Source organism: Photinus pyralis, unplaced genomic scaffold (assembly GCF_008802855.1).
Source record: "Photinus pyralis isolate 1611_PpyrPB1 unplaced genomic scaffold, Ppyr1.3 Ppyr1.4_unclustered_Scaffold5186, whole genome shotgun sequence".
In the NCBI taxonomy this organism is placed as follows: Eukaryota; Metazoa; Arthropoda; class Insecta; order Coleoptera; family Lampyridae; genus Photinus; species Photinus pyralis.
The window spans coordinates 81,185-90,396 of record NW_022171727.1 but is presented as its reverse complement, the minus strand read 5'-3'; the positions used below and the strand labels follow the sequence as shown (position 1 = coordinate 90,396).

Here is a 9,212-nt window from a genome sequence, read left to right as displayed (position 1 = left end):
CGGAATGACGGATGAATGTCACCGGGACCAGATAAACAACATAATAGAAGACACGTACGTTCCCGAAATCAAGAAGGACTGTACAAGATCCTCCAGGTCCTGGACCCAATGTGTCGAATGGTGGCAGACGAAAGTTCTTTGGAAAGTTTCGAAATATATGATCTTGCAATAGCCATTTTGACGTCAATTTCTTTAATTTCAATATTCCCATCGTCAAATTGCAATAAACACCTAATTATTTTCAGAATTTAATTACCAACCTAATTGCTATTGAACGAATTCATGGCAATGGGAATACGATTCCATTATCCTATTATTACCTACCTATACTAAATCTTGCGATACACTTCGTTAAAAATTCACAATAAATGTTGAAATCCACTTAATTAACCCCAATTCCCAACATTATGCGACATTTCCCCTATAAATAGAGAGCCAGTCCCAAGCTCCATCTCTCGTGCAGTTTACAATGAACTACTCTACGCACTTTCTCCTCCTGGTACATGTTGCAGTGGCAGCATCCTACTCTAACATTCTGTGTAAGTCAACGATGATTGATCTTCTGATTCCAACGAATTCTTGCAGCCCAGCTCCAGGTATGCAAAAGATCGGATCCGAATCTGAACGGGTGCCTCAGGACTGCAATCCAGGCGGCGCTGCCTCTGCTGAAGAACGGTAGGGACCTCGCGCTTTTGAGCGGTTTCACGTCCAAATTTCAGGCGTGCCCGAAATTTCGTTCCCGTCAATGAATCCGATCAAAATCGAAATGGTGTACATCAACGCCGAGCCGCCGATGGATTTCGACCAGGTGTACAGCAACATTGAGCTTCACGGACATGCCGATTCGGTAATTACCGACGTCAGGTAAGCTGAAACGCTGGAGGTACTTGTGCGAGAGATTTTTTTGGAGTTTAGCACAAGAATCGATGAGAAGAACGTGATCATGGCGATCAAAGGCGAGTGCAACACGGGCACGCTGTCAATGGGACTGGAGTACAAGGATGCGATCGTCTTCGGATTTGACCTCAGTGGCAAAGGACGAATGGAACAAATCCACCGTAAGTTGACCACGGATTCTTGATGATGATACCTTAAGGTGCTCCACAGATGACTACCACTTCCTCATTTACATCGAGGGTGAGCTTAAGCCTAAGGCTAAACACCTTTCAATTAGAAACGTGACGGTGGATGTCGATCTGAAGGATTTTTCGATTACGGTCGACCTCTACGGCAACCAACAGTTGAGCAAGACCGTGAGTAAGGTGTTTACTGACAACTCGGCTCTTCTGTATGGGGCAGTACGGAAGGAGGTCGAAGAGATCTACGGCGCGGCGTACGGGAACTTGGTGAAAAGGTTGTTTGCGAAAATCCCGATTGATGAATTGCTTCCCAAGTAATTGACATTCCTAGTCCTTCCCATGAAATCTCGAGTTCCACCCCAATCTCCCACGTACCTCCCCTAAACCTAGATTTTGTTGAGTCTTAGGCACCATAAATCCGTGAACCTACTTGGATCTGCTTGACTATGAGCTTCCGGTTTGCCAAATCTTTGTACCTTAGACTCAAAATGGACTCTGGAACTGTCGGCAACGGAATGTTGGATCTAAAAATCTTTGAATCGTTTTGACATTTTTACGCGTTCTTTACACCCCACCCCAGCGTCCTCGTCGGTCCATTTGAATCCTTGTAATCCTTCAGGAACTGTTCCAAGCTCTGCCAAGCGTTCATTCTAAAGGTTTCTAACGCCTACGGGTCCCTATTGAATATTCCCCAACCTTCAGAAAGCTTTTTGAACCTCCACAAATATTCTTGAAAACTCTCTTGAAACTGTATAAACTAATTAATAATTGTTCTTGTTCTTTTTCTCTTCTTTCCTTTTTAATTCAATGTGTAGATTAAATAATTAAAGTTTATTGTTTTTATGTGATGTTGGTTCAATAAACGTATATTATTATTATTATTATTTATTTATTATTCCACAATTACATTGGTATAACTATTATAAGTTATGGGGGCAATAACCAACCATAACTTGTTTTTTGTATTTGAGATATTTACATACACTTTTTTTTAATTATTATCATTATTATTATTATTATTATTTTCTCCGCGTTCTTGAATGTGTTTGTACTTTGAACACTCGTATGGAATATCCTCCAGCAGTACCTACGAGTAAAAAATAAGCATTATTAATTAATATTAATAATATTTATTAATATTATAAATATATTTTATTAAATATATTACAAATATGAATATAATAATATTAATTAATTATTAATTACACTTAGCAAAAGAAGACTAGGTAATTTTTTCCATATTATACCCAACAACCTCATGCTTTTGAGGGGGGGTATTTTATACCCCTCGGACCCCCCAAGGTACTAAGAATTTCCACTACAGCGCTCAGATTCTCATTTATTTATTTATCTATTTTTGTTTATTGTCTCTCTTGTTCTGGACCCTCGACCAGCTTTCGCCCAATTACAGAGAGACCCGCAGAATGCTTTTTAGAGGTGCCCCTGCAGGAAAACCTAATTCGGAGTAGCCGGCAGGATGCTCGAAACTGATCCTCGGTTTTGTAGCTCAGTGGTAGAGCGTTGGGCTACAAAACCGGAGGTCGGGTGTTCGAACCTGAGTTGAGGTGAATTTTTCATCTGTGGCAGAGATGGGAATATCCTTAGATCAGTTTCCAGCATTCTGCCCGCTACTCCGAATTAGGTTTTCCTGCAGCTTTCCTAATTCGTAACATAAATACCGGAGAGTATAGAAACACTTAAGACCTTTTCCAGGGGTAACTTTACAAACGTAGGTCTAGGGGGATGTGGAATCCCCCCCCCCACCGTAATACTCGCCGGCAGTACCCTCACCACTAAAGGAAGACTCACTAATTTTTACCCTATTATACGTAACAACTTGAGAAAAGGTAATCAAATTTTCATTGCTGCCCCCAGACCCTCCCCCCCCCTCCCCCCGTAGTACATTTTCCACTAGACGCTCAGAGTCTCATAATTATTCTTTAGAAAAGGACAGATGAACCTTTTTTGTATGCGAGCGTTAATTGTTTTTGGGAGAGAACGAATCACAGAGGGGTTTGGAGTGCATGGCCCCCCCCCCCCCACCACCACCACCATTATACTGCCCAGCTGTATCCTCATCAAAGACTCACTAATTTTCACCCTATTACACCTAACAACTTCACGTGAGCTTTTCAGAAAAATTAATCAAACTTTCATTGCTGGTTGGAGGGTATTCCATTCCCCCCAGGCCCCCCGGTACTACGATTTTACACTAGACGCTCAGAGTCTCATAATTAATTTTTAAAAAGAGACAAACCTTTTTTCCTTTGGAGTATGCGAACACTAAACATTTTTGGGGAACAACGTAGCAGCGAGGGAGTCTGGGGGGGGGTATAATACTCTCCAGTAATACTTCCGAGCAGTACGCTCAGCAAAGGAAGGATCGCTAATTTTTCCCCATTAACCTAACAACCTCACGTTACCTTTTGAGAAAAGGTAATCAAATTTTCATTCCCGGTATTCCATACTCCCTAGACCCCTCGGTACTTAGATTTTCCACTAGACTTTTAAAGTCTCAAAACTAATTTTTGGAAACAGACAGACGAACATTTTTTGCGTTGGAATATGCTAACACTAAATATTTCTTGGGAACAACTTAGCACCGTGGGAGTCTAATACCCCCCCCCCCCCCCCGCTGGCTGAGGGATTTCCCCTCCAGATCCTTCGGTACTACGATTTTCCACTAAAGCGCTTCAATTCTCATAATTAGTTCTTAGAAAAGGACAGACGAACCCCTTTTCCCTGTGCAGTATACTAAGACTAAATGTTTTTGAGGGAGAACGTAGCACCGGCAATCTGAGGCGTATGGAAATTTCATACCTCCCAATACTAGAGTACTCAGTCACATAATTAGTTTTCATAAAAAGGACAGACAAAGCCTTTTTTCCTGTGGAGTATGCTAGCACTAAACTTTTTGGGGAAGAAGGAGCTCTGGGGGTTTGAGGTTCTATCCTATTCAAGTCATATTTTTTAAAGAACCTTAAATGTTCATGGATTTTTGACACTCGAAACTTCAAATTTTTGTCGTGGCATCCTTACACATTTTTGAAGTATTCTTGGGTTTTAAATTATTTGAGATCTTTTGAGATTATTGACTCTTTTTCACTAACATTGAGCCGTTCTGAATTTTCCACTTCTTGCACTGTTACATTTCTACCACCTGCGTCATTGCCATATTTCCGATACCTCTTTTACCTTTTCCACTTTTTTCATTCCATCCGCATCCTCCTTTCTTTAGAACTCTTATAATCCGCCCAAACGTTCTTGGCTCTTCGAGTCTTTGGGTATTCATATTTCCGGACTCTTTTTAGACCTTTCTTTGTGCATCTTTTAAAACACGTTTAATGTTGCCCTCCTCCTCATAGTCTCTCTTGGGTCAACTGTGTAGCACTTTGGTTTTCTTGGTCCCGCCCGAGCCCTCTCAATCCCTTTCGGTTCCGCACCACCATTTCACCTCCCTAAGTCTGTGAACCTTTTGAAATACTCCTAAATCTGGGAAACACGAACATCTAATGTTTGAGTCTAAGTATCCCTGAGACTTTATGAGTTTACGTGAATCCTGAGTTTTTTTACTCCTCAAAAGGTTTGATTTTTCTTCCTCCTTCGGATTTCTTTGTACAGACGCCTTGTTCTAATATTGATACTCACTGTTAGTCTCATTGGGTTCCACTTAATCTGTCAGCCCTCCCAAACAACCATAAGATCCCCTTGAACCTTTCAGAAGTTTATGTAATTGTCCTGGACCTTTCAAAATCTCTCAAACGTTATGAGGGATCTACACCCCTAGAACCCTCAAATGTCGTTAATGAAATTGCAAAATATATTCTCATTTTTTCCTTTTCTGATCCCGCGTTTTTTTCTACCCCTTTTTCCTCACCACCCCTCACATCTCCATCGCTTCGTCCAAACATCTTCACATCTTTTTTGCGCGCCGTTTCTGAGCTTCCGTTAAGCCCCCTCACTTTTCCCTTGTATCTCTCTTCCATAGTGATCCACCATTTTATTTATTTCACCTCTTCTCATTGCTTCATGCCTCTATTAAGTAAAATTCCCTTCGCCCCCCAGACAACTCTTTCTCGTAGCCAGCTCAGAGTCTGAGAGCCTGAGATACAACGATCGAAATGGCGCCCATCCTGATGGTCGCATAACGGCAACTCGGAGTCATTGGTTATCAGGTTGGGGGAAGAGGGGGGCGCATTTCAAATTTTAAAAAAATATGACATATGGTCAAGGTCCATCAAAAGTTCTCTGCTAAAAAAAATATGTAAAAATGGAAGAGGCCTTACCTTGTCCCTCAATTTAAAACAGCATTATTCAGTTTTCGTCGGGAAAATCTGAAAGGCGCTCAAATTTGGAAAAATGACGTTTTATGTTCTATGCCCCCCCCAAGCTTCCCTGTGCTACGTACCCTGAAATAATCCTTAGGAGAAGATGATCTGATAATTTTCTCAGAAACTATCAGAGTCCTGAGCGTCTTGTGGCCGAGAACGTAGCCCCGGGGGAGGGGGGGGGTGGAATAGCCCCCGGAATTACACAATTGTTCCATTGCCATTTCCACAAAACCCAGTGAGAGTATCGAGTTTTCTTTTACTGGGTTGTTTGTGAAATTTCCATTTCCATAAAACCCCCATTAGAGTACTACGGGTTATAGGTATATAGGTCATTGAACCTTCTTTTGCTGAGTGGTATTCCATACCTCATAGGCCCCAGGTGCTACATACCCCGCAATAATTCTTAGGAAATAATAATTTCTCAAAAACTATGACAGTCCTGGCGACTAAGCGTCTTGTGGGGGAGAACGTTGCACCGGGGGGTCTGGCGGTATGAAATACCCTCCACCAAAAGAAGATTGGCAGGGATTTACAGGGGAAAGGGCGGAGCTTTCCTTTGCTGGGTTGTTTGCGATTTTCCGGAAATGGTCATTGACACTTCTATTGCTGGGTGTTTTCTATACCCTCGAGGGCCCTGCGATGGTTCCCTTGCCATTTGTAGAAAACCCCTATAGTTAGGGGTTATAGGGAAAAGAGTTATCGAGTTTTCCTTTGCTGGGTTGTTTGCGATTTTCCTAAAATGGTCATTTAATCTTTTTGTGCTGGATGTTATTTCATTGTCTCCTGACCACCCAGTGCTACGTTCTCCTCAATACTTCTTAGGAGAAGATGATGTTGATTTGCAAAGGGGATGGGGGTAATACGTCAAATACGTGTAACTGCCACCGCTAATTTACGACTTTCCTCTCCTGCTAGTTTTAGGTATCAGGAGAGTATCACTAAAAATTATAATGTTTCAATCCATTTGCGCTCTTAATCCGATTATTGAACCATCAATTAAGTTAATTCAGTATCTTGCACTTCATAATTTATAATTACTTATTTATAACTTTTGCCACTACTGAACTCCTGATTAATTAGTAAATTTTACGCGTTTTTGTCAAACGGAAGGCCGGGTTTTTAATCCTCTGTCTGAAAGGCGCTCAAATTTGGAAAAATGACGTTTTATGTTCTATGCCCCCCCCCCCCCAAGCTTCCCTGTGCTACGTACCCTGAAATAATCCTTAGGAGAAGATGATCTGATAATTTTCTCAGAAACTATCAGAGTCCTGAGCGTCTTGTGGCCGAGAACGTAGCCCCGGGGGAGGGGGGGGGTGGAATAGCCCCCGGAATTACACAATTGTTCCATTGCCATTTCCACAAAACCCAGTGAGAGTATCGAGTTTTCTTTTACTGGGTTGTTTGTGAAATTTCCATTTCCATAAAACCCCCATTAGAGTACTACGGGTTATAGGTATATAGGTCATTGAACCTTCTTTTGCTGAGTGGTATTCCATACCTCATAGGCCCCAGGTGCTACATACCCCGCAATAATTCTTAGGAAATAATAATTTCTCAAAAACTATGACAGTCCTGGCGACTAAGCGTCTTGTGGGGGAGAACGTTGCACCGGGGGGTCTGGCGGTATGAAATACCCTCCACCAAAAGAAGATTGGCATGGATTTACAGGGGAAAGGGCGGAGCTTTTCTTTGCTGGGTTGTTTGCGATTTTCCGGAAATGGTCATTGACACTTCTATTGCTGGGTGTTTTCTATACCCTCGAGGGCCCTGCGATGGTTCCCTTGCCATTTGTAGAAAACCCCTATAGTTAGGGGTTATAGGGAAAAGAGTTATCGAGTTTTCCTTTGCTGGGTTGTTTGCGATTTTCCTAAAATGGTCATTTAATCTTTTTGTGCTGGATGTTATTTCATTGTCTCCTGACCACCCAGTGCTACGTTCTCCTCAATACTTCTTAGGAGAAGATGATGTTGATTTGCAAAGGGGATGGGGGTAATACGTCAAATACGTGTAACTGCCACCGCTAATTTACGACTTTCCTCTCCTGCTAGTTTTAGGTATCAGGAGAGTATCACTAAAAATTATAATGTTTCAATCCATTTGCGCTCTTAATCCGATTATTGAACCATCAATTAAGTTAATTCAGTATCTTGCACTTCATAATTTATAATTACTTATTTATAACTTTTGCCACTACTGAACTCCTGATTAATTAGTAAATTTTACGCGTTTTTGTCAAACGGAAGGCCGGGTTTTTAATCCTCTGTCATTTTCTTCATTTTTGATGAGCGTGTTTCCATTATATTCAAATGTTTTAGTAAAGTTTGATACGCCACCGGAATACTGCACGCCACTGGCGACTAGAAATATTTCAGAAACATGGCGATGGTAATCTGCACAATTTTTCTCGTCCATTTTTTGGATATCTTCTGTGGCAAAGAAATTAAGATCAATATCGGTCCATATATCACCAATGCTTCCCTCCAACCCCTTACTCCAGCATGGTTCAAGTATCTCCGCACGTCTTTCACGAAACTGCAATTTCCTGTACGTTTCTCCATCCCCACTTTCTATTCACATTTCTTTTACCCCCTCCCCATTTTAACTGCCCATAATCGAGAATGAATTGGATCTTCCCTGATTCGGATATTAATACTCGAGCACGGCTGAACCAAGGAGAGCCAGGTGGATTTATTTAAAGAGTATCATTGAAACAAAGAAATTTATTTGAGAACTGTACACTTTCACATCGGGAAAAGGTTGTTATAGGGAACTTGGTCAAGAATTATATTAGCTAACTTCCTGTAAGCTTCGGCATACATCATTTCGTAATCGTGCTTCACTAACGGAAACATTATTACTCCATGGAGTCCGCCGAATGTGTTAATCAGATTGTCTCTCTGAGCGTTGTCGGATTTGAAGTTAATGCTAAATTTCTCGGCGGTCATCACTAGGTTAGCACTGCTCAGTGTGAGATAGTCATCGCCGCCTTTTTGGACAATTTCGCCTCTCATAGTGAGGTCAAAGTCGTAGCCACCTAGAAACACAATGGCGTACTTCTTGGGGTTATCCGAAGGGTGGCTTACTATGGTCATATGTAGCTTTTCCTTTGCCGCTAACGTCGATACCCGCGAATGACGAGTTGACAAACTCGTAATCGGACTCGAGTTTTATCTTAGGGTTGTACCCCTTAATCTTGAGGGAAAAGTCCTTTTCTCCAATTGCACAGCTGAAACACGCGTCGTTTAGGGCGCGGTCACGTGGAAGCTTTCACATAGGTCACCTGACATCCTTAATTTGAGAGGCCCAGTGGTTGTACATCTCAATATTTTCGTACCTTTTCGTGAAGTGTAACGGAGGTTGCGGCTCTATATTCCACTTGTCCATCTTGATCGGTTCCAGTGAAGGGAAACCGAACTCTGGCAAACCTGAAAAGAATCGCATTCAAAACGAGCACGCAAAAGTTGATCACCACCATCTTTGAGCACCGGTAACGCGCTCTCTATCGCCGATTTGAGGCAATCATTTAAATTGGAGCTGCTCCGCTTGCACACTTGGAGGTTGTCTAAAAAACGACATTAAAAATTTTGCTCCGTAAGATCACTGTACACACTTACCCAAAATGTCGGCAGTACACAAACCGATCCAGATTGCTATCACAGAAATGCACGTTACGCCTCTCATCGCTCTGATTCCTGACCTCTTTACTGTACCATGGCTTTTTATACGTGTATGTTAAACGTGGGGAAATTACAAGGTTCTAGGAGCCTGGTCCATTGTTGGCGATTCTTTCCCATGTCCGAAC

The 9,212-nt window shown here is 42.0% G+C and overlaps 2 protein-coding genes across 2 annotated transcripts; one reads left to right on the top strand and one right to left on the bottom strand.

The window, feature by feature from the left end:
- Window positions 1-388: 388 nt before the first annotated feature.
- Window positions 389-1,903, top strand: LOC116182412. Its single transcript, XM_031502945.1, has 5 exons — window positions 389-539; window positions 586-675; window positions 720-864; window positions 916-1,058; window positions 1,108-1,903. Exons 1-5 carry the CDS (start codon window positions 470-472, stop codon window positions 1,395-1,397), a joined length of 738 nt encoding a protein of 245 aa, XP_031358805.1. The 5' UTR covers window positions 389-469; the 3' UTR covers window positions 1,398-1,903.
- A 6,209-nt stretch (window positions 1,904-8,112) lies between these two features.
- LOC116182414 lies at window positions 8,113-9,158 on the bottom strand. The gene is made up of 5 exons (XM_031502949.1): window positions 9,025-9,158; window positions 8,883-8,972; window positions 8,691-8,835; window positions 8,494-8,636; window positions 8,113-8,444 (listed from the first exon to the last, which is right to left on the bottom strand). The coding sequence occupies exons 1-5, from the start codon at window positions 9,089-9,091 to the stop codon at window positions 8,152-8,154; spliced, it is 738 nt and encodes a 245-aa protein (XP_031358809.1). The 5' UTR covers window positions 9,092-9,158; the 3' UTR covers window positions 8,113-8,151.
- Between the last annotated feature and the right edge of the window lie 54 nt (window positions 9,159-9,212).

Excerpts from the sequence above, each read along its gene's own strand:
- LOC116182412 (XM_031502945.1), top strand. The coding sequence starts at position 470 with ATGAACTACTCTACGCACTTTCTCCTCCTGGTACATGTTGCAGTGGCA. Across the intron at positions 540-585 it reads ATCCTACTCTAACATTCTGT|CCCAGCTCCAGGTATGCAAA; the intron begins GTAAGTCAACGA and ends GAATTCTTGCAG. Across the intron at positions 676-719 it reads GCTGCCTCTGCTGAAGAACG|GCGTGCCCGAAATTTCGTTC; the intron begins GTAGGGACCTCG and ends TCCAAATTTCAG.
- LOC116182414 (XM_031502949.1), bottom strand. The coding sequence starts at position 9,091 with ATGAGAGGCGTAACGTGCATTTCTGTGATAGCAATCTGGATCGGTTTG. Across the intron at positions 8,637-8,690 it reads TCTCAAATTAAGGATGTCAG|CTGTGCAATTGGAGAAAAGG; the intron begins GTGACCTATGTG and ends CGCGTGTTTCAG. Across the intron at positions 8,445-8,493 it reads AAAAGCTACATATGACCATA|GTGGCTACGACTTTGACCTC; the intron begins GTAAGCCACCCT and ends TTGTGTTTCTAG.